Below are 23,387 nucleotides of genomic sequence, written 5' to 3'. Positions count from 1 at the left end.
GCGTTTCCACTTTCCACTTGTGTCCTCTGCATCAAGCAGACACCTCTGTGCTCTGCCTCCATGTGGTGAGGGGTTAATTAAGCTTGTGCCTTCCTCTTGGAACCTTGGATCCTCTCCTGAAAGTGAGGTGTTTGCACCAGGACTCTGACCCTGGCTCCCCTTGGCGCTCTGGGTGCCCATCTAGCACACAAGGCCCCCAGCCCCGCTCTGACTGTACCTATGCTTGACCTCGCCCTCTACCCTTCCTTCCTGCCTTTCCAGCAGGGACCCTGTGCCAGCCTGTTTCCCTGCTGCCTCCCTTGTCCCCCAGGCCAGGAGGGGCAGCAGGCAAGGAGGCTCTTCTGGTCCCATCACCTTAGCCCCCAAGGATGGGTGATCGCCTGGGAAGACCCCTCCCCCAAATACTCCACTTGAGTCCAGAGGCAAGCCCAGGAATAAGTTCTCAGCATGCTCGCCCCACCAATACTTCATAGCAGCTGTGCCAGCCCTGTCCCCACCCCCACGGGAGATGTAGGATGTGCTCCCTCCTGCTCAGGGCCAGGACTTCGCCTTTGCCTTCTGGGGAGCTGGTTCCACGCTCAGCCTCTGTATTGAGACCATTCCACTTCTGGAGTGTGTCCTTCCTCAGCCCCACTCTGGTCTCCACCTCTGGCCTGTTAGCGTCGGCATTCACCCCAATGGCTCTCATCAGCCATCTCCTGGAACCCATCTCCTGGAACCCTGTAACCCTGTAACCCAATGGATACTGTCAGCCCTGGACCCCAAAGGACCATGCTTCCCCCTCACTCCCCTCCAGGTGCTGCCGGCCCATAGCAGCATTCACTGCTTGCTGGTGACTCCTGTATTTTTTCCCTGTCTTACCCCACTTTTTTTTTTTTTTTTAATCCTCACCCAAGAAGTGAAGACATACTTTCCATTGATTTTTAGAGCGTGGAGGGGAGAGAGAAAAAACATCGATTGGTTGATTGGCTCCTCGCTCTAGCCCTGACAGAGGCAGGGATTGAACCTGCAACTGAGAATCAAACCCTTGACCCTTTGGCCCGATGCTCTAACCACTGAGCAAAAACGGCCAGGGCTGTCTTCCCTCCACTTTTTTTTTTTTACATTTATCTTTTTAAAATATAAATATAATTTGAGATTCTTTTTTTATATTTTATTGATTTTTTTTACAGAGAGGAAGGGAGAGGGATAGAGCGTTAGAAACATCGATGAGAGAGAAACGTTGATCAGCTGCCTCCTGTACACCTCCCACTGAGGATGTGCCTGCAACCAAGGTATATGCCCTTGACTGGAATCGAACTTGGCACCCTTCAGTCCTCAGGCCGACGCTCTATCCACTGAGCCAAACCAGCCAGGGCTTCCCTCCACTCTTATTGCTCCCACGCTGGGTCCTGTGGTGACACCATCATCCTTTGCCAGCAGCCTCCTGGAGTTCCTTCTGGGTTCTTTCCTCAGACCCAACACCCACCTCCAACCCCCATCCAGAGTCATCAGGTCATGCCCATCTATTGCCTGGTGAGCTGCCCACTTTTCTCCATCCTCACTGCAGGCCAACATCCCTTCTGGCTCCAGTCACTGCACTGGCCTAAGTAACGCCTCCTGGCCCTTGTCACCGTGTGCGGTGATGGCCACTAGACTGGAAGCATTTTGAGGCCTGGGGATGAGTCTCGTTCCCTCTTGTTGCACCTTGTGCAGGGCTGGACTATGTGCATAAGGTGCTCAATGCACACGCTCTTCAGTAAATGGCTCCTGGGCAACAGGGTGGAGAATACAAGGAGCCCTTTGGTGTGGTGTGAGCACAAAGCGCTGCTGTGGAGGAGCTGCCTTTATCTCCATCAACGAAGCAGGGGCTGGGGGTCGGGGGGTGGGGCGGATTGGCAGCAACACTGGACCCATTTCCCTTCCCAGGGCCTGGCCCTGACGGGATAGAGCCACAAGCTGTTGGCTGGAGGTTCCAGACAAGAAATTACTCCTTTCCCACCATTAGTTCTGGTGAGAGTTTGGGACAACTAGCAACAGATCAGTAATACTGCATCTGTTCCTCTGGTACAGCTACGAGAGCAGCACGCCGTCAGGTGACTTAAATACCACCAGAGGCTGGCAGTCACTAACCCAGAGAGCATCTGATACAACCGACCAGGAAATGGCGGGTCAGTAGAGTCAGTTCATACAGATATCAGCACCTCAAGAGCTTCCACTGTTGGTAGGATGAAGTCGAAGGCCTTGACCACAGCTCCTGGGACATCCCAGCCTGGCCCCCTGCCCACAATGCCTTCAGGAACCCATGCCTTTCCTTGGGGTGCCATGGGCTTTGGAGAAACATGGAATTCAATGTTTCCAGCTATCCCTCTTCCCGGTGAAGTCAATTCTGTTCCGTTTTGTCTTTGGCTTCATTCTGAGGGCAAGAACTCTGGTGATGTGGTAGTATTATTTGTACCCCAAACCCTGGATTCACCGAGAACTGGAGAGTAATGACAATGCCAGCCGCCACGTATTAATTCAGGCAAACAGAAAAAGAGAGCCCTCTAAGAACAAAACCCAGAAAATTTCAGAACACAAAAGCAGAAGCTCAGATCCAGAACTTACCCTTTAGCCGAGCCGAGGAGGAAAACGGAGCTTAGCTGGCTCTGTGGGCATCGCACCTGACCTGGAGCTATGGGGACAAGGGGTCTTCTCTGGATCCGATGAGCCCCAAATATGCCGGACGTAAGTAAAAAGTCGGCCAAGTGTTCATTCAACAAAAAGGATTTATTGGGGCGGGGGGGCGGGGGGAGTGGGAGATTGCAATCCGAAATGTGTAGTCAAGGCCAGCCAAGTGGAGGTTTCCGTCCGGAGGAAAATGAGTGCAGTACAGTCGAGAGCGGAAGAGGAAGTTAAGGGCAGGGGTCCGTCAACACCGTGGGGCCGGGTCCTCACTCCAGAACTGTCCCTGCGGGGTCCTCCCGGCGACGGGGGTGTGAGAGCCCCTCCCACACGCGGTCTGACCTAAACGTTGACACCCTCAAACACCTCCCAGGGGCCTCCGAGGGTCCCGCCAGGCTCGGGGGACGCATCCCACAGCGGAAAAGCAGCCGCGGACCCCTGCGCGTGCCCCGGTGCAGGTGTCCCGTCGAGTCGCACCGCCCGCGGCCCGGGCCCTCACCCAGTGCCTTCCGGGTGCCCGCAAACCCCTTCGGGAACAACCGGACCCCCAAGAAGCCTTCAGGCTGCAGTGCGGGGCTCGCGAACTCCCGAATTGGTGAGGAAGATGCAGCTCCGCCAGGGAAGATGCGGCACCTGCAGCGAGTGCTTCCGGATTAAGGCCCAGACCGCAGCCTCTTCCGGGCGCCGCGGGGCCCCCTGGGTAAGGAGCAGGCCCCCATCCCCCGCCCGCGCCGGGTTCCGGCGTCGGGCGCGACGCTGACGGGCAGGTCTCCTAGCCAGTAGTGGCAAAGGGTCGCCGGGCCGCCCGAAGGCCCAGCCAATGACACGCGGCAGGGCTGGGCGGTCGCGGACGTAAACGTCGCGAGGAGCCGCCCTGCCGGGCAGAAGCCCGAAGAGGAGTCGGCGGCACAAAATGGCGGCGGCGGCAGCGGCTGCGACGGCCGTGGCCGGGGCTCAGGGTCCAGCGGCCCCTGCAGCAGCAGCGGCCGGGACCCCGGGCCCGGGAGGCACAGTCCCCGGGTCGCAGGGCGTGCTGATTGGGGACCGGCTGTACTCCGGGGTGCTCATAACCTTGGAGAATTGTCTCCTGCCCGACGACAAGCTCCGCTTCACGCCATCCATGTCGAGTGGGCTCGACACCGGCACGGAGACCGACCTCCGCGTAGTGGGCTGTGAGCTCATCCAGGCGGCCGGCATCTTGCTCCGCCTGCCGCAGGTGAGCGCAGCCGCGAGCCTGGCCCGAGGTAACCGCCGCGCCGGCGCGGGGAGGCGGCCAGGCCCTTTGTTGGCGGTGGGGCCGGGCCCGTGCTGACCCCCGACCCTGGTCCTGTCCCCGCCCGGGGCCGGGCCCAGCGCTCACCGCCGCCGGTTCGCCGCAGGCGGTGAGGGAGGCGAGGCAGCCGACGCGCAGACTCTGTGGACGTGTTAAACGTGTGTTTTTTTACTGGGCCAGCGGCCCTGCGGATCTTCGATTGTGCGCATTTAAAACGATGGCAACCTTTGTCTCTTCTAGGTGGCTATGGCGACGGGGCAGGTGTTGTTCCAGCGGTTCTTCTACACCAAGTCCTTTGTGAAGCATTCCATGGAGGTAAGGGGTTCCGCCCGTCTCCCACTGGAATGTGTTGGGGGAAACCAGGCTTGGTTCTGCCGGGCTGCTTCTAGGAACGAGTCAGCGCTGCTCTGGGGGGTTGGGAAGCCCCTAGTCCCGATCCAGGGGGCCTCTTCCTCCGGGCGCCCCCGCTCTTGGCTCTCCATCGCCCTAAAGCTGTTGGAGGCCTGGCACTGGGGCAAACATCTGCGTGTTGCAATGCTTACATTGCAGCATGTGTCCATGGCCTGTGTGCACCTGGCCTCCAAAATAGAGGAGGCGCCCAGACGGATACGGGATGTCATGAACGTCTTCCACCGCCTGCGACAGCTGAGGGAGAAAAAGTGAGTCCAGCACCTGCCCGAATGCCGCCTCCTTCTTCCCGTCACTAAGTGACACTGTTTCTGACGCAAAAGCCAGGGTGTGAGGTTTTTGTTACTGATCCTCACCCGAGGATATTTCCCATTGATTTTAAGAGAGTGGGAGAGAAGGAAAGACAGAAATAGCCATGTGAGAGGAACACATTGATTGGTTGCCTCCTGCATGCGCCCTGGGCCAGGGATGCAACTGAGGTACGTGCCCTCGATGGGAATCGAACCTGGGACCCTTCTGTCTGCAGGCCTATGCTCTATCCACTGAGCCACGCTGGCTGGGGCCAGGGTGTGAGGTTTTTAGCCCAGAAGAGGGCCTGTGCCCCAGGGTCCCCAACGTGCTGCTGAATGTGTTCAGGCACCACGGTGAGGAGGACGGCACTGCGCCTCCAGGCTGCTGGGTGGGTTTCCGGGTTTCCTAAAGCTGATGGAAATCCTTAGGGAAACAGCCTTGGCTGTGAAAGGTTGTGCTTAAGCCTGTGGCTCAGTGGTTGAGCCTGGACCTGTGAATCAGGAGGCCACGGTTCGATCCCCATCTGGGCACTTGCCTGGGTTGTGGGCTCCATCCCCAGTAGGGAGCATGCTGGAGGCAGCCAATTCTCATCGTTGATGTTTCTATCTAGCTGTGTCTCTCCCTTCCTCTCTCTGAAATTGATAAAATGTATTTAAAAAGTGAAAGTAATAAAGGTTGTGTTTCCTTTGGTTCATTCATCCTCAACACAGGCCCCTGTACCTGTAGCCAGAGAGCATCAGTCCCCGTGCGGTGAGGTCTGAGCCCCTGGCCGCGCTGGGCCGTGTCTGTAGAGCAGTTTCTCTGGGGACAGACAGGGGAGGCTGCTGAGGAGGTTAGGGCTGGAGTTGTAGGGAGACTTTGTGGTGGAAGGGCATGAACTTGCCATATCTGTTTTGTAGTGTTTATTATAATAGATTAGAGGCCCAGTGCACGAATTTGGGAGAGGGGGGTCCCCTCAGCCCAGCCTGCACCCTCTCAATTACAGGACCCCTTGGGGGATGATCGGCAGTCGGACATCCCTTTCACAATCCTGTACTGCTGGCTCCTAATCGCTCACCTGCCTGCCTACCTGGTCGCCCCTAACTGCCTCTGTGTGCCAGCCTGATTGCCCCTAACTGCCCCGCCCCCTGCCAGCCTGGTCGCCCCCAACTGCCTCCCCTGTGGGCCTGGTTGCCCCATGCAGCCTGCTGTTCAGTCGTTTGGTTGTCCCTCACTAACCCCCCTGCCGGCCTGGTCCTAGGCAGCCATCTTGTGATGGTCAATTTGCATATTCTCTCTTTTTTATATAGGATTCTCACTGTGAGGGTAGCCAAAGGATTTGAAAGAGTTTGTTTTATTTGACCTGCTGTACTGTGTCTTTGTAGGAAACCTGCGCCTCTACTGCTGGATCAAGAGTATGTGAACCTAAAGAACCAGATTATAAAGGCAGAGAGACGAGTTCTCAAAGAGCTGGGCTTCTGCGTCCACGTGAAGCACCCTCACAAGGTGGGTCTGAGGCCTCGCTGCCCCAGGGCCACCGGAGTCCCTGCTCCATTTCTCCCCGAGATTGAAAACTCTGAGGACGGTTAAATGTGTCCCTGGCTTGGTTTTCCATTTTCTCTCCATAATCTGAAAATACTCTTTACCGTTAGCCTTCTTGTGTTACCTGTTAATTTTAGTAGTATGTTTTTAAGAGTTTTGGAAGTAGCATTTTATGTTTGATTTTTCAGAAATAGTGATGAAGTTGTAAATATAGCATCTGTCCGTTTACATTTTTCTTTTCCAAATTTTTTTTTAACCCTCACTTGAGGATACGATTTTGCTTAAAAACAAAATTATTTTAGCGAGAGAGAGAGAGAGAGAGAGAGAGAGAGAGAGAGAGATTGATTGCTTGCCTCCCGTAGGTGCCCCAACTGGGGATCGGGAACCTGCAACCTTTTGGTACACAGGACAACACTCCCCCCAACTGAGCCACCTGGCCACGTCTCAACAGCTAATTTTCTCAAGTTGCTTTAGTAATGGCTTCATCTCCTCCTATAGCTAAGCCGTTTTGCGGGGAGTGGTAGTTGAGGAGCGTGGCTCCTGGAGGGTATTGTGGGTTCGTTCCACTCAGACACAGAGCTGTTGTGTTTATTTTGACATTGGTTTTAGGGGGAGAGAAGGGATGTGGTGCTTTACTTATTTACGCATCCATTGGTTGCTGCTCCTGCCTTTGGGCATTGGGACAATGTTCTAACCAACTGAGCCTCCTGGCCAGGGCCCAAAGCTTGTCTTATTTTATTATCTTTTTAAAGTTAACCTTTTTAAAAAATACATTTTTATTGTTTTCAGAGATTAAGGGAGAGGGAGAGAGAGAGAGATGGAAACATCAATGATGAGAGAATCATTGATGGGCTGCCTCCTGCACGCCCCCTACTGGGGATGGAGCCTGCAACCCTGGCATGTGCCCTTGACCTGAATTGAACCCGGGACCTTCAGTCCACAGGCCGACACTCTATCCACTGAGCCAAACCTGCTAGGGCCCAAAGCTTGTTTTAAAAAATATTGCTATTTGCATCTTTGCTTTCATTCCCTTTTTATTGGTGGGCTTCCTCATACTCTCTTTTTTATTTGACTTTCTGGCGTTAATTCAAAATCTCAGTCAATTACTATAGATTTAAGAGATTTTCTTCTTCATTTGCTGGAAGTATTTTCACCCCGTGTTGTGTGTAAGTTGGTGATGGGTACGGAGCTGTTGAGGGCAGGCTGGTATCACTGGTGAAAACGAGGTCTTCCCTGTGGGTGCAGGTTGGCCTTGTGCTGCCTGGCTGCGAAGGCAGGGAGCAGATGTCAGCAAAGCCCTCCCGCTGAGCTGAGCCCTGGGCGTGGGACCAGCAGCCACCCTGGGATCTAGCATGAGACTTACTTGCTGCATGGGCGCCCTCGAGATCTGAGGTCTGGATTCCCAAGGTTCTTGGTAATAACTGCCTGACCCGTATCTTCCAGATAATCGTTATGTACCTTCAGGTGTTAGAGTGTGAGCGTAACCAACCCCTGGTCCAGACCTCATGGTGAGTTGATTTTCCTTGTTTTATGAGACCAGCCGGGGAGGCAGGAATATGTGGATTTTAGGCACTTGGGCAGTGGGTAGTCGGTCCCATGACTTGGTTGTGGGCTGGAGTTGTCTGAGTGCCCAGTGTTCCTGCCGTGTAATCCCACCAGCCTCCCAATACCAGGCACTGGTGTGACGGTAAGGTGGCCCCCACCTTCCCTCACCCCGAGAGCAGTCAGCAGGCTTCCTGTGGGGGCTGTGGACCGGGCACCCGGGATCCTCCCCACGGGTACGGGCATAGTCTTAGTCCTGTAGCGCCTGTGAATTTCTCCCAGCTGTCTCAACCAAAGAATCCTATGGGAGAGGGGGCTGTAAAGTTTGTGTACAATTCTGGGGACTGGTTTTAATGCATACGTTAGAGATGAAGCCTGAAGCCACAGGGCAGTGCTGGGTGTTTTGTGCATTTTTCCCTCGGAGTTAAGTCTAGAAGGGTCATGTTTTGCTGCCTGAATTGTCTGGTGCTGTGCTATGTCCAAGAGAACCTGTTTTGACTTTTCTTTTCTGTACTCTTTCAATCAAAGGGGAGCCTCTGAGGGTAAGTGACTAAGACTTCTCCTCTGCTGTCCAAGCGCTTCGGTGCAGGGACAGCGGCCGTCCTCAGCCACTCCCGGGCAGGCTCCACCGAAGGCTGGCCTAGATGGTGGTATGCTCACGATAGTCTAGTGCTGGCGACGCTGCTGTGGCTCTGATGGTTGCGCTTCTTGTTAACCCTCTGTCGTGCTTTGGTAATTGTATTGATTAGACTTGATAACTGTTTTGACTTGAATTTTGTCCCTTTAAAACTGCTGTACCTACCTGTGCACTAAAGATGCAATACCTGTCTTTGAGAAAAAATCTATGGAGAGCTGTAAGAATTGGCTGATGGGAACTGGGACTGAATTATGGCATTATTTCTGGAGGTTCTAGGGCTGCCCTTTTCAGCAGCTGAGTAAAGGTAATGCATCTTTAGATGACCCCATGGACACTTTATATTGTAACATTTCAAATGTAGCAATTAGCTTAAGTATATGTTTTGAACAATTTGTCTTGTTTTTAGGACTTAAAAGTTAATAGATTAATATTATTACTATTTGAGTATTGAAAATGTTTTATTAAGACCAGAAACCTTCTCGATGGTTATGTGCATAAAATGTTTAAACTGTTCATTTGCGATGCTCTGGGTCCCGAGCCTTGGTGCCCTCACTGGTTCTCGGTCACCTCCTGGTGCCTGGAGCACGAGCTTCCCAGCAGGTGCCGCCAGCCGGCATGTGCAGAACTTGAACCTTGGAGTGCATTTGTCTGTCACCTCCTCCAGGGCTTGGGAGCAGCGATACCAGGGTGGGGGTGGGGGTATCAGTCAAATCACAGCATGATTTGGCTCACCTGTGGGTGCAGCTTGACTCAGGCTTGCCACATTGGGGTTTGTGGGGAGCAGTGACTGTATGACCTGTTCACCTGTTTTCTCATGGAATTAATCCTTGTGTGTGCAAGATTGATAAAGTTTCATGTTAAATCTTAGAGAAATATATATGAAAGAAAATGTTAAATGTCGCCAATTTTAAAATGTTACCTTTTAAAAATGCAAATTATTTTTGTATTTCTCTATTTTCTAAAGTATGATAAAGTTTTTAAATGTACTGATTATGGTGAAAATTATGGTGTTTTGATGCTTTTGTCTGATTTTATGAATGTTCATTTTAAGACTCCTTGTTGAATGGGACAGTTTGGAAATGGTTCTTTGATAAGCCTGCGAAGAGGACTGCCCTCTGGGCCCTGAGCCCTCCTCGGCATGCTGTTCCCGTGCTCCCAGGGCGATGCTCCCTTTCCGAGCGGACTCACGCGTGGAAGAAGGAGGGCCAGGCTGTGGATCCCTCTTGAAGGAAGAGGAACGAACGCACGAGGACGGCTTGTCTCAGAAAAGCCTGTGGCTCGTGCTCGGCAGTCCATTGAGTTTGCATGTCTCTCTGCACCACGGATTCTGAGCGCTTAGATTTCTTGAATCCAGTACTTTCTCACCCGTTTTCTTCCTGAGGCTTTGTGCTTTGCATGAGAGCAGGCCAAAGAGAGGGAAAAGTAAAGTTAAAGTTGGTTCTCTTTCATAGCAACACCGAGTGACATTCAGCCAGCTATCTCCCCCACTTAACCTGTGTTCAGAAAAGTCAGTTAGAACGTTTTCCCTGAACTCAAGAGTCCCAGGACTGTGTATCTCCGGTCCTCGCAGTAGGCTCCTTAGAGGAGCATGACCTCCCTAGATAAGGCTGATGGGTGTGCTGGGTTGCCGGGGTGTTGCAATTCTTCCTACATTTGGTTTCAGGAATTACATGAATGACAGCCTTCGCACAGACGTGTTTGTGAGGTTCCAGCCCGAGAGCATCGCCTGTGCCTGCATTTATCTTGCAGCCCGGACGCTGGAGGTCAGTGCTGCGCCCCAGGGATTCTGGTCGGGCCCTTTCTCCAGCCCCCAGAACACTGTGAGGTCGGGTTCAGAGTGTGCTCATTGGTGCGATGAGAAGCCTCCTCTTGGTGACCAGCAGGGTGGCTTTTACTGCACTGAGCACCTTGTTGGCCGTGAGGTCAAGCATAACCGGTAGCATTTGTTTTCAGATTCCTCTGCCCAATCGTCCCCATTGGTTTCTTTTGTTTGGAGCAACTGAAGAAGAAATTCAAGAAATTTGCTTAAAAATCCTGCAGCTTTATACGCGGAAAAAGGTGGTTCTGTGTTTTTTTCATGTAACATACATGTTTGTGCCTGGAAGCACCTATTTCTGAACAGTGGATCTTGGCTCTTCTAGGTTGACCTGACACAGCTGGAAAGTGAGGTGGAAAAGAGGAAGCACGCCATGGACGAGGCAAAGGCGCAAGCCAGGGGCCTGCTGCCAGGCAGCACCCCTGCCCTGGACAGCACCTCGGGGTTCTCCCCTGCCCTGAAGCCCGGTGAGTCTGCTTCCTACACGGCGACCTTCCTCTGGACGTGTCTGAGCACCGCAGGCACCCGGGTCTGCCACGAGCACTTGGTGATCTTGGAGATGGGACAGGACTCCTGAAGCTTTCCTCGGTTTTATTTCCATTAGCAAGCAGGGCTGTGGGCAGCTTTCCAAGGTGGTTGTTTACCCAGCCGACCCAGTTGTAGAGCTCTGGAGCCATACACCATGTCAGGCCCTAGAGTTGGCATGGCCCTTCCCCAGTCCCTGCGGGTGGCCCTTCTGCACCTCTCCGGTGCATGTTCAGGTCCTGAGTCCCAGGCTGGGAGCAGGAAGTTAGCATTAGCATGTGTCCCCATGAGTTATTCCGTAGAGGTGGTGGTACATTGCTCTGCTAACCTGTTTTGTAACACCGTAGTTTTCTGAACGTCAGGTTTTAACTTCTTGTACTGGTTCTAGCGGAATCTCCCAAAGAAGGTAAAGGGAACAAGGCTTCCCCTCTCTCTGTGAAGAACACCAAGAGGAAAACAGAGGGCGTGAAGAAAGCCAAGGCCGACAGCCCGGTGAACGGGTGAGTGCCTGACTGCCCCAGTGGCTGTGGGGGTTGGCGGAGCGCAGGTCTGTAACTGCTGCTCCCTATTCTCAGGTTGCCGAAGGGGCGAGGCAGTCAGAGTCGGAGCGGGAGCCGTGAGCAGAGCTACTCGAGGTCCCCATCGCGATCCGCTTCTCCTAAGAGGAGGTGTGTGCCTGAGGGGCCTGCATCTGGCGGGTGGGCGTTGGTTTCCCAGGGTGCAGAGGTGAGGTGTTTGGGTGCTTGGTCATTGCCCGGTGCTGCTGTTCTTCACAGGAAAAGTGACAGCGGCTCGACCACTGGAGGGTCCAAGTCCCAAAGCCGCTCGCGGAGCCGGAGTGACTCGCCCCCGAGACAGGCGCACCGAGGCGCTTCCTACAAAGGCTCCAAGGTGAGGAGCTATCGCAAGTCCAAGGACTGCAAGTATCCCACCCAGAAGCCACACAAGTCTCGGAGCCGGAGCTCTTCCCGTTCGCGAAGCCACTCACGGGAGCGGGCAGATAATTCTGGGAAGTACAAGAAGAAGAGTCATTACTATAGAGATCAGCGACGGGAGCGTTCAAGGTCTTATGAGCGAACAGGCCACCGCTACGAGCGGGACCACCCCGGACACAGCAGGCATCGGAGGTGAGGCCTGGGGTCCCAGAGAGCTGCCCTTCCACCCTCGCCATGGCTGACCTGTGGCTCAACTCTTTGTAAATGGTTGTTGACTCTGGACCTTGTGATGAATTTGGAGATGGAATCGAGAGGATGGCACAGTGCCCTTCAGGTTGGCCTGGGCGGTACACACCGGTCCTGGTGCAGGCCTGTCTCGGCCGCAGCCCTGCGGCACAAGCTGCAGTCGACGATGCACATGCCGGTGGTGTGGATCGGTGCTAACGACAGGCTGTCTTCACTCCCATACCGACAATTACGTTAAACCAACAAAATGACTTTTAGGACCTTTGCCTATATTAGGTTGTACTTATGTACATATTTTGCAGTATTTCACAATGAGAAAATGGCCTTAATAGCCCCTATTCTCTATCCACGTTGTAAATAAACATGTGTTTAATACAAGTTAGAGCTATATATGAGAACTGAGAACTTGAATTTTGTCAGCCTAAAACTTGTGTAGAGAATTCAGATTTTTAAAATGTGAAGGTGTTTAGATCTGTGTTGAAAGGCGTATATTTTTATCTGCGATGCTGAGTGCAGGCCACCAGCTCCTAAATAGAGGTTTCCTATCTATGCATTTCATGTGGTTGAATAAACAATTCTCTCTGCTCAGGATATTTGGACATTAAAGAATTTGTAGTTTGTCCTGCTTGTTACTGCGCACAGCCCGCAGCGCCCGTTCTCGTGGTGTCTGTGCTGCCGCCTCTGGTCTCATTAAAGCTGTGTTTTGTATCAAGCTCCTGTGGCTGCTCTTCTGTCAGAGGCTGGGGGCCGCAGCGGTCTGCATGTTCTACAAAGGCTGCTTCCTGTGGGCAAGGGAAGGGAGAAGTACAGAAACTGCCTGCACCGAGGCACACGGGTCTGTGACCATGTGGAGCATCACCCCTGGCGGTGTCCCCCTCAGAGTGGGTGGCGGGCGAGTGGACAGGTAGTGGTCCAGGTGAGCAGGATGGACCTTGCGCTGTTTCCAGTCCTGGGTGGGCAGAGGCTCGAGGGCTGTCGGGCCTGTCATGCCCGGTTTTGGCTCTCCCCAGACCAGCACCTCTACAGGTGGGAGGGCACTGCATGGCTCCAAGGAGATGTGAAAGCGACAGGGTCAGCGCCTCGGTTCCAGGTGGTGCTCTTTATGACCAAATCATAAAAGCCCGGATGCTGCAGCTGAGGTGGTCTGGCTATGTTCACAGACCTTCCTACTCGGGCAGCCCCTCAGGACCCGAGGGCACGGCGCCATCCTGTGGCCTCAGTGGAGAGCCGGGCCTGGAGCCTGTGGTTTCTGCCGTCCTCCCTTGGGTGGATGCAGCGCTCATTGCTTAATTAGGTTGGGGCCTGAGATGACTGGACTCGCAGGTAGAGCCACCAACGGGCACTCCTGATGGCCCTTCCAACCCGGACAGAGCGAGAAGGGGCCGCGGGGCCCTGGAAGCCCCCACCCTGAGAAGCAACCGGCTCAGCCAAACCCAGTCCTCCCCGGAGGCTCTTTTGCGTTTTGGACAAAAACTGAAGTTTCTGATTTCTCTTTCCACAGGCACAGTTTGGGAGTTCGCTTTAAAAAAGGAAAGGAAATCCACCTCTGCAAGGCGCGGGCCTCCGCACTGGCGGGGAGAGGAGGCCGCCATGCCAAAGGGCTAGGGCGGGGCTCCCCTGGTGCCCGAGCTGCGGGATCCGTCGCCGGCGCCGCGGTCTGACCCCTTCACGCCCCGTCCGGGGGGAGGGGGAGGAAGGAGCTGGGCCTGCGGGGCCTGCGCCTCCAGCCCCAGCGGGTGCAGTACCCCAGTCGCTTTTGGTCGCCCCGCGCACTCCACTTCCGTCGCCGGGATGACAGCTCCGTCGCAGTCCGAAACGTCCCTTCCGCCTGCCTCGGCGAATGGGCCCTGCTGGACGCCAGTTCGGCCGCGCAGGCGCAGAGGGCATCCTTGGGATTGTGGGAGATGTAGTTTTCTTGTCTCCCTAAGGATCCGCTGGGCTGGGGGCGTGGCGTGGCGGCTCCTCTGGCCGGAAACAGTGGCTTTCTGGGCCGGGTGGGGCCTGAGCCGACGCGGAGTCGGGCTCTGTAAGACCGCCAGGGGGCGCTGGACGTAGGAACCGCCGGGCGGCGGCACCCGGGCTGAAGACCGGACCGGAAGTGCCTGCGCACCGCGGCGGAATGGTCAGTGTTGGTCCCCTGGATCGGGCCGGGAAAGGGTGGGCGGGCGGCGGGGTGCTCCAGGGGCTGCCGAGAGAGCCGCCGGTGTGGGCCACCCTTCCGGGGCCAGGGCCCACCCGCGGCCGTGGTGCGCCGCTCCCCGCCTTCGGCTCCGTCCCGCGTGGTCGGCGCCTGGGGTGAAGCTGAGACCCAGGGAGGGTCGGTGACTGGCCCCGTGCCGCGTGGTGGGACGCGGGTCGCTTGGGAGAGGGAGCGAGGTCCTCCCAGGGGTTGAGGGCGAGGAGGTGGCGGGGTGCCGGGGCGAGCAGGACCGCAGTCCCCAGTCCCCAGTCCCCAGTCCCGCCAGCCCCGGGCTGCGCGCGCCGCCAGCCGCCCCCTTGACCGCAGCGCGCACCTGTGTTCCAGCTCCGCTGAGCACCTGGGGCCGCCACCCGCAGACCATGTTCCTGGCGCGTCTGGCATCTCAGCTGCTCAGGGTCGCTCCCCGGGCAGGTAAGCGCTCCCGTGGGGCCAGGTGGGCAGGACACACGAGCGGGTTAGGGGTATGTGCCTCACCATCCGGAGGCCAGGGCCTGGCCACGCCAACTGCCCTGCAAACATCCAAGCATCACAAAGGGGAAGTTTCCCTCCCCCCCCCCCCCCGCCTCTCCCCCAGAACATCAGCAGGGGTTCAGACCAGGACCAAGGTCATCCCAGGCTGTGATGGCGGTTCTGCTCCGAAGTCCCGGCAGGTCCAGCCCGCTGAGCGCAGGCTAGTGCAGCCCGGTGGGTGTGACTGTCATCGTGTTTCCTGCAGGCCTCCGTGGGCCCGGGCCCGCCTCAGGAGTGCTGGGCAGCCATGTCTGCAGGCCCCGCTACAGCACGCAACCAGCAGGCCCGAGTAGGGTTGCCATCCTCCCAGGCAAGGGGGTCCAGCTGGAGCTCGAGGAGATGCTGGTCCCCAGGAAGATGTCCATCAGTCCCCTGGAGAGCTGGCTGACCGCCCACTACCTCCTGCCCAGACTGGATGCTGGGGTCCCAGGGACTGTGGCGCCTGCCCAGGCCTACGAGTGTCCGCCTAGCCAGGTGGGGGGAGGGGCTGAGCACGGGCGGGAGGAGGTCCAGGATGCACCCCAGATTCAGTGCAAAAACGTGCTGAAGATCCGCCGGCGGAAGATGAACCGTCATAAATACCGCAAGCTCGTCAAGAGGACCCGGTTCCTGCGGCGGAAGGTGCGGGAAGGACGCCTGAAACGGAAGCAGGTACTTGTGGGTCCCGGCGGAGTGGGGCAAGGTGGCTGAGAGTGCGTGGCCCACACACCGGTCGGCGTCCCTTCTGCCCTCACAGATGAGGTTCGAGAGAGACCTGAAGCGCATCTGGGTGAAGGCGGGCCTGAAGGAAGCCCCTCCAGGCTGGCAGACCCCCAAGATCTACCTCAGGAGCAAGTGAGTGCCGAGCGCCTCGGCCCCGATGCTGCTGCTGTTCTCGAGTAATAAACGCTCACGGAGCCCCGCTGCTCCTGCTGCCTGCACCCCCTTCTGCCTGGTGTGAGCTGCCTTGGGGTTGAGGCTGGTGCCAGCCTCGGAGGCACCAAGGCCCCAGGTGGCAGATTGGCGGGCCCTTCCCGGTGCTGGCCCCTGTCCTGGTGCCGGGCCTGTGGGAATGACAGCCTCGCTGTTGAGGAATGAATGCCGTGGGGCCCGAGGCCCAGCTCTGCCAAAGGGCACTTTGTTCCCCGGGGCAGGCAGCCTCTTACTGGTCACACAGGCGGCAGAAGTGCCCGGGCTGAGGTGTAAGAGGGGGGCTCAGGGAGGGCCTCCCTGGGGACACGGGGAGGGGCGTCAGGAAAGGCCCCGGGGCCCCCAGAGGTGACGGGCGATGCTCTGCAGGCTCCAAGGACCTGGGTCTGGAGTGGCCCTCTGAGCCACCCCGCCCAGCTGGGGTCGGGGCCTCTGGCCTCCAGTGGGCTCCGTGTCCCCTGCCACTTCCTGGGTCTGAGTGGGGTGCTGGAGGGGGTGCTCCGGCAGGTTCGGGGTGCGGGTGGTGAGGAAGGTGTCGCTTGTGGGGCTAGAGAAGCCCTGGAGCCCTAGTGTGAGCCAGCGGCCCCGTGACTCAGGTTCCTTCTGGGTGGGGAGGGGAGTGCATTATCCCTAAAAGTGGGGGCCTGGGGGGGCCTGGGCTTCTGCATGGGCTTGGGTGCTGAGCAGATTTGGGGAGGCCGGTTCCCACCTTCAGACGCAGGACCAAGTCCAAGGAGAGGAGACCAGTGCCTTCCTGTGCTGCCCCGCCCCCCCGCCGGGCAGGCAGGCCGGGCCCCTCCCGCCGGGCTGGGGCTTCTTAACTGGCCCCTGAAATGGGAGCGGGGCCTGGGTTTGAGCTCCCCGGGAGGAGGCAGGTCTCGGGGAGGCTTGAGCGCGGGTTTCCCAGCAGCTTTCCTGGGTTGGACCAGACCACGCCGTGCTGGTAACCCCGTTGCTTCAGGGAACCAGGCGGGCCCCGCCCCGTGTGTGCTAGGTGGGCACGCGGGCTGCTGAATGCGGGACCCGTTAGGGGACGTGGGTCTGCAGGGCTGTGCTCACCCTTGTGCGGTGGCCATGACCTGGCGGGGACCTGGGGCCGCGGAGGGCACAGGCCTGCTTCTCCTGGTGGCCGCCAGGGGGCAGCAGTCAGCACCCTGCTGCAGGGCTCACGACATCCTCTGGGTCTTGGCTTCCCCAGCAGTGGTGGCGTGAGGTCCCTGGGCCAGGGCCTGGGTGGGGAAGCTGCCTGGGGATGGAATGGACCCTGCCTTCCCGTGCCAAGTGTGGCCTCAGCCACGGCAGCTGCTCCCTGGCTCACCCCGCCTCCTGGGCTGGCAGGGGGAGGAACATGCTCAGTGGTCAGAGCATCGGAGACAAAGCCTCCCTCTGGAGCTGGGCCGTGTGGGGAGCTCTGGGGGTGCGGCTGGCCAGCTGTGCACCTGGAGGCTGGTGGGGCACCACAGGGCCCCCTGAGCCAGCCTCCTCCATCCTGGGCGGGGCCAGCAGAGGCACCTGGGCACATCCATCTGGGGACCCCTCGGTTGTGACAGTGGAGGTGCAGTGGGTGGAGGCCAGGATGTGCTGAATGCCCTACTGTGCACAGGGCAGCCCCCCGCCCCCCAATTGATTAGCCCCAAGCTTCAGTGGCAGCACAGTCCAGACCCTGGTCCAGTGTCACCAATCTGTCCAGGGCCTGCCCAGCCCCTCCCCCCTGCAGGCCTGGGCCTGGCAGCCCCTCTTCCTGCCCCTCCTGGGTGGCGTGCGCTCGGCTCACGCTGCCTGTGGCTTGGATGCCTTTGGGCCCCAACCACAAACTCAGAAGGCAGAAACTGGGGTTTTATTTTTATCTCCACAGCCCTTCTCAGGCCCAAAGAGGCTGCCCTCCCTCTTCCCTGTGGAGCCTCCACCCTGCCCCCCAGCTGTGGGGAGTGCAGCCCCTTCTCCCTGTTGTCTCCCGGGTTCTGACCCAGGCGCCCCCTGAGCGAGGGGGCGGGGGCGGGGGCAGTGGGGCCTGCAGGCTGCCTGCCTGGTCCTGCCCGTGGCACACCCCTTGCTCAGTCTCCCCTGGCAGGTGCCTAGGGCTAAGGTTCCAGCCGGGGAGGTCCCCAAGGCACAGCTGATGGGGTGGTGGGAGGCACTTGTGGGGACCCTGCCTCGGGGGGCTCCTCCATGCCCTGGCCTGGGCATTCCCACCCACATGGTGGGCCAAGGTAGGAGCCGGGCAGGCTCAGGCCCTGTGGGAGGACACGGGCTGGTGAGGGAGCTCTTCCCAGCTCAGCCGCTCAGGGGCAGACACAGCAGCATGCCTGCCGGGCCCCACGCTGTGAGCTGTGAAGGAGGCTGGGAAAAGAAACCGCTCCCTGGCCAGCCGGCTCCCCTCTGAGCTCCCCAGGGAAGGTCCCAGGATGGGGAGGCGGGAGGGAGTGTCCTGCGGGGCTGAGCCGAGAGGTCCAGACCTGGGTGCGGGCCAGAGGGTGACCCCTGCCGCCTGCTGGGCACCCAGAGGCCAGCCCATGCTCCCTGAGAGTTGGACTCGATCCTCAGTTGTGTGGCTGGGAGCTTCTCCCCGTGTCCCGGAAACCACGCGTGATGCGTGTGAGTAGAAAGTCTGTCCATGGACGGAGCTGGTGGGTGTGAGCTGAGGACGTGAGAGTTCAGAGAGGAATGGAAGCTGAACTCTTTTAAAAATATGTTTTTATTGATTTTAGAAAGAGAGAAACATCGATGAGCGAGAAATACCGATTGGCTGCCTCCTGCACGTCCCCTGCTGGGGCTCCAGCCTGCAACCAGTGACCTCTCCATGCCTGGGATGCTCGGCCACTGAGCCACACCGGCCGGGCAGCATTGACCTAATGCTGAGGAGTGTTCACCCTTTAAGAAGTTGTTTTCTTGCAGAATCGAGGGAGGGAGGGAGGTAGACCCCCTCACGCAGGGAGACCCCCTCACGCAGGGAGACCCCCTCACAAGCGAGACTGCAGTGTTTAAGTTGGCCCGGGAAGGTGGATGTTCACATTTATATTAGAAAAAGCTCAGATGAGCCCTATCCGGTTTGGCTCAGTGGATAGAGCATCGGCCTGCGGACTGAAGTGTCCTGGGTTCGATTCCAGTCGGGGGCACATGCCCGGGTTGTGTGCTAGATTCCCAGTGGGGTCGTGCAGGAGGCAGCCAATCAATGACTCATCATTGATGTTTCTATCTCTCTTCTTTCCTCTCTGAAATCAATAAAAGTATATTTGAAAAAAAGAAAAAGCTCGGATGACTTCAGAGAGAGGGAGAGAGAGCTAGGATAATCAATGATGAGAATCATTGATCGGCTGCCTCCTGCACACCCCCTACTGGAGCTCAAACCCACAACCTGGGCCTGTGCCCTGACCGGGAATCGAACCCCGGACCCTTCAGTCCGCAGGCTGACGCTCTCTCCACTGAGCAATGCCAGCCAGGGCCCAGATAATACTTTTAACCAACACGACTCCTTGGACAGTGGAGTCTGGTTTCAGACTTGGTTTCATACAGGCATGTGGCCTGGTGGGGCTCCGCGGGTCAGGCACCTGATGCGCCCAGGTGGCCGGTCGAGCCCTGGGCAGGGCACACTAGACAGTGAATGTAGAAACAAGTGAAACACCAAGTCCAGGTTTTTCTCACATCAGAGGAATGAAAACAACAATGGATCTCTCCCGGACTTGATGACGTATAAAAGACAAGGGGACCTGCCCTGGCTGGTGTTGCTCAGTGGATAGAGCGTCGGGCTGCGCACTGAAGGTCCTGGGTTCGATTCCCAGTCAGGGCACAGGCCCGGGTTGCAGGCTTGATCCCCAGTAGGGGGCATGCAAGTTATTCTCCCCCTCCCTCCCCCAAATATATATATTTTTTAAATATATTTTATTGAATTTTTACAGATAGGAAGAGAGAGGGATAGAGAGTTAGAAACATCAATCAGCTGCCTCCTGCACACCCCCTACTGGGGATGTGCCCGCAACCAAGGTACATGCCCTTGACCGGAATCGAACCCGGGACCTTTCAGTCCGCAGGCCGGCGCTCTATCCACTGAGCCAAACCGGTTTCGGCTCCCCCAAATATTTGAAGGTCTTAAAAGTAAACGTTAATATATATGTTTAACTATTTCGATTTAAATAAAAAATATAGCCCGGCCGGTGTGGCTCAGTAGTTGACCTATGAACCAGGAGGTCGCGGTTCCTTTCCCGGTCAGAGCACATGCCTGGGTTGTGGGCTCGATCCCCAGTGGGGGTGCAGGAGGCAGCCGATCCATGATTCTCTCTCATCATTGATGTTTCTGTCTCCCTCTTCCTTCCTCTCTGAAATCAATTTAAAAATTTTAAATAAAATAGTATATTTTATAAAGGACATAAACCTGAGACAGTGCTCCGAGCTGTTTGCATTTCACTATTCCTCTTCTCTCGCCCCCTGTGGTGTCAGCTGTGAAGAGGGCCCAGCGCCCCTCGCTGTCCGTGCGCCCTGGGCCCCGTGGTCTCGCTGCTCCTCCATCGGCTGGGGTCTGCCCCTCCTAGTGGGAGGCGGGGCGATGCTGCCCGGCTCAGGCCTTGGGGCCGGCGGCCTCCCCCGCTGGGAGGAGCCCAGTGAGGAGGTGGTGTGGGAGGGGAGGGCCACGTGGGCAGAGAGGACCCAGCTGGCAGAGCCAAGCTGCCTGGGTCCAGCAGCCCCCGCTGAGTCATCGCAGCCGTTCCCACGTGGAGTGGACAGCCGTGTGGTCAGCCCTGCAGGGATTCCTGACCTGCAGGGTCAAAGGTGGACGACCCTGTGCCCTGCTGTGCTGAGCAGGGTCCCCGCACAGAGCAAGGCCCTCTGTTCACGCCATCACCTCTGCCAGCCTGGACGCCTGGTGGTGGCTGCTTCACTTGCTCCCGCCTCCGAGCTGTCCGGTGCCTCCTGTGCCCCTTTGACAGCTGTCACTCATGTCAGCACTTCCCTGTTGACTCAGCAGGTTCTGCAGGCCCCTCCCCCATGTCCTAAATAAGCCTTTTCCCTGGAACCAAGACCTGGGAGAGCTCCGGCCCCTGCACCTCCTCAGGTGACAGCGAGGATTGCCTGTTGCGCGGACCCCCGTGCACACGTGTATAACCGCTTCTCTGAGGCGCTGAACGTGAGCTCACTGAGGGCCGAGGCGGACCTGAGCCAGCTGTCCCTCTCCTGTCGGGGCCGCACTCACACGAAGCAGACCCGTCACCGAGGCCACGCTGGCCGGCACAGTTAAAGGCAAACCTCCCAGGTCCGGCGTCCGGAGCCACGGCTTAGACACCAGGACAGCCGGGCAGGTGGCTCAGTCGGTTAGAGCGCCAAGGTGTCAGGTTCCATCCCTGGTGAGGGCACCTTCAAGCATCAACCAGCGATGCAGCTCTCAGTGGAACAAGGAATCGATGTTTCTCTCCCTCTCTCTAAAATCAATAAAAAAAAATTTATAAAAAAAGAAACAGGATGTACATCACGTGTGGGCGCAGGAAGTTGGTCTGGAGGCTGCTCTACTCCTGGGTCCCAGGCTCCCAGGAATGTGGGCGGCATCATCCCCACAGTCAGAGGCGCAGCAGGTGAAATCTGATACAGCAGGTTTCCAAGCTGATAGGTCGGGAGGGACCACAAAGGACGACCTCTGGCCTGAGTGCAGACGCCAAGGCCCCGGCCGGCCTGCAGGCCTGACCATGAGCAGGCTCAGCTCTGCCCGCCAGCCTCCGCCGCCCCCACAGAACACGCCAAACCAGGCAGCCCCCGACTCCGGCCTGGGCTCCTGGACGGTTCCCAGGAGGCGATGATGTCCGTGTGTGTCCAGGTCACAATGTGCATCGATGGTCCCCCAGCGGCTGGGACAGCCGGTCTGCCCGGAGCAGGTGAGACCCTGCCTCTGTGGGATGCATCAGAGCTCGGGCCTGGGGTCTGCACAGCCCCTGCCTCTTGGCAAACCATCAGGACAAACCTGTATGAGTGACCGAGCGACCGCCGCCGGGAAGACCCGTCAGAGCCGGCAGGAAGGAGTGAGCGTGACCCCCACTGCCCTCCACCTCACCCTGGTGTGGACGGAACAACGCGCTCCCAGGGAAACACCAGCCCTGCGTGGCTCCTCCGTCCGCCCCAGCACACCCGGCGCAGCCGTCCCCACCGGGCTCCCATCGCTTGTCCCTGCAGCCGGGCGCTTGCCCTCCGGTCCTGCCCGCTGGTCCTCGCAGGGTCACAGGGTCGTGGTGAGGTCGCCTCGGCCGCTGCATCCTCCCCGCGCAGGCTGCTTCCTTTGGTCCAGGTGGTGGTTCTGTGCAGTCGTCAGACTGAGGTCCAGGCTCTGGTTGGCCGGTGGCTGGGCTGCCTCGGCCTTGCCTCGTGGTCCCCCCTCCCCCCCAGAGAGAAGTCCTAGCACTTTGCTATGTGGGTGCGAAGCGCTATCCACCGTAATCACCACTCGGGCCCACGCTCACGGTGTGGACGCCCATGGGGGGGCAGGTGCCTGGGGGGGGGGCGGGCTCCGTGGGGGCGGGCGCCGTGGGGAGGGGCAGACGCGTGGGGGGGTGCCATGGGGGGAGCTGCCCGCCGCCTGGCCCGTGGGCGGATGTCTCCCTTCTGCCCTGGTGAGTCCCGAGCTCCTACAGAAGCTGCACCAACCGCCCCCGCATTTCCTGCATCACAGCCCACATCCCTGCGCTCAGTCCCGGGCCGGCTCCCCTGATGGCCCTGAGGAAGCCAGACCAAGCACGGCTCCCTCTCCCTCACCTGGGAGAGGCTGCCCTGGGCCTCCACTGTGGGTGTCGCCCGCTCAGAGGCCACCCAGGCAGGGAGGTGGCCCTGGGGCACCCCGACAGCCTCCTCTCTGTGCGCGGAACGATCCCATTGACCAGCGGGCAGGTCTGCCCTCACTAACGGCCTCCAAGCTGCCCGCTGGCGCACAGTAGGTGCTCAGCACACGGCAGGCGTGACCACGTGGGAGCGTGCTGGTGCCGCTCGGAGCGCCTGTGGTTTTCCTCCGGATGAGCCAGGCTGCCTGGAATGTCCCAGTCCCAGGAGCCGGAGCCAGAGCCCGGTTCTCACCCCGCTGCCGCTGACACCCCTGCTCAGCCCCGCCCCCAGGGAAGGGAGGAGGCTGCAGGGCTCTGGTGCGGGGTGCGGGGCATTGGTGGGGGGCTCGGCCTGAGCTCCAGGCGGGACCGTGGGGACGCTGCCAGCGTCCTCGTCCTGGTCCGCTCTCCCGTGGAGCTGTCCGCTGAGGCCTGGGCCAGCAGTCCCGGCGCGGGAGAAGGAGCCGGGCGGGCGGTGGGAGGGGCAGTGGCCTGGTCCCGCTGCGCTCTGCTCACATCTGTGCCATTTCCTACCGAGGACGGGGCGGGGGTGGGGGTGGGGTGGGGCGTGCAGCCCTCTGCCGCTCCTCTCGGCCCAGCTGGCCTCAGCGGAGAGAACAGGATGGGGCAGGAGGAGGGGGTGCAGCCCTGGCTGCTGCTGTCCATCTTGCCCGCTGGGGCGAGGGGGTCAGGGTGCACTCAGGGGCGCCCCCCGCAGACATCTTCCTGCATTGGGGTCTGCAGCAGGAGGACCCCAGGGAGCCTCAGTACAGAGGGCCCGGGGCCAGGGACCTGCTGGGAGGGGAGGCTCTGCAGTTTAGGGTGTAACCAACCGGGTCCCCTCAGACCGTGGCCGGCCCTGGCCATCCAGCTGCTTGGGCGTCTTCCCTCCACGCAGGAGAGAGGGCGGCCAAGAGGCGGGACGGAGGATGGAGATGGAGAAACAGACACGGGGCGCAGGCGGGGGGGGGGGGGGGGCCACCAGCGCTAATATAAACCAGTTACAAAAACAAGGGAGGCCGGGCCTCAAGGCCCAGGGCGGAGGCCGACTTGTTTTTCCAGAATGAAAGGCCCTGGAGGAGCTGAGGGTGAGGGGAGCCGGTTCTGATTCAAGTTTGGAAAATGGGCCCCGCCCCCCAG

The 23,387-nt window shown here is 58.6% G+C and overlaps 2 protein-coding genes across 6 annotated transcripts; both read left to right on the top strand.

Annotated features, from left to right (window-relative positions):
* The first annotated feature begins 2,747 nt into the window (after positions 1-2,747).
* CCNL2 (cyclin L2) lies at positions 2,748-12,550 on the top strand. 4 transcript variants are annotated; one of them, XM_008151693.3, is made up of 11 exons: positions 2,751-3,859; positions 4,157-4,231; positions 4,466-4,575; positions 5,980-6,100; positions 7,580-7,644; positions 9,979-10,078; positions 10,269-10,373; positions 10,457-10,598; positions 11,045-11,156; positions 11,232-11,324; positions 11,433-12,550. In XM_008151693.3, the coding sequence occupies exons 1-11, from the start codon at positions 3,557-3,559 to the stop codon at positions 11,785-11,787; spliced, it is 1,581 nt and encodes a 526-aa protein (XP_008149915.2). In that variant the 5' UTR covers positions 2,751-3,556; the 3' UTR covers positions 11,788-12,550. The 4 variants fall into 4 exon arrangements, with proteins under 4 accessions (XP_028016683.1, XP_008149915.2, XP_054576404.1 ...); XM_054720429.1 differs by lacking the exons at positions 2,751-3,859; positions 4,157-4,231; positions 4,466-4,575; positions 5,980-6,100; positions 7,580-7,644 and adding an exon at positions 8,239-8,410; XM_054720428.1 differs by lacking the exons at positions 2,751-3,859; positions 4,157-4,231; positions 4,466-4,575; positions 5,980-6,100; positions 7,580-7,644 and adding an exon at positions 8,239-8,410 and having other exon boundaries at positions 9,367-10,078.
* Positions 12,551-13,684: 1,134 nt separating this feature from the next.
* On the top strand, positions 13,685-15,471 carry AURKAIP1 (aurora kinase A interacting protein 1). 2 transcript variants are annotated; one of them, XM_008151691.3, is made up of 4 exons: positions 13,685-13,959; positions 14,362-14,448; positions 14,753-15,198; positions 15,284-15,471. In XM_008151691.3, exons 2-4 carry the CDS (start codon positions 14,397-14,399, stop codon positions 15,383-15,385), a joined length of 600 nt encoding a protein of 199 aa, XP_008149913.1. In that variant the 5' UTR covers positions 13,685-13,959; positions 14,362-14,396; the 3' UTR covers positions 15,386-15,471. The 2 variants fall into 2 exon arrangements, with proteins under 2 accessions (XP_008149913.1, XP_028016684.1); XM_028160883.2 differs by lacking the exon at positions 13,685-13,959 and adding an exon at positions 13,992-14,154.
* Positions 15,472-23,387: the final 7,916 nt, after the last annotated feature.

Source organism: Eptesicus fuscus, chromosome 9, assembly GCF_027574615.1.
Source record: "Eptesicus fuscus isolate TK198812 chromosome 9, DD_ASM_mEF_20220401, whole genome shotgun sequence".
In the NCBI taxonomy this organism is placed as follows: Eukaryota; Metazoa; Chordata; class Mammalia; order Chiroptera; family Vespertilionidae; genus Eptesicus; species Eptesicus fuscus.
The sequence above is the reverse complement of the archived record's forward strand: the minus strand, read 5'-3'. Positions and strand labels throughout refer to the sequence as shown.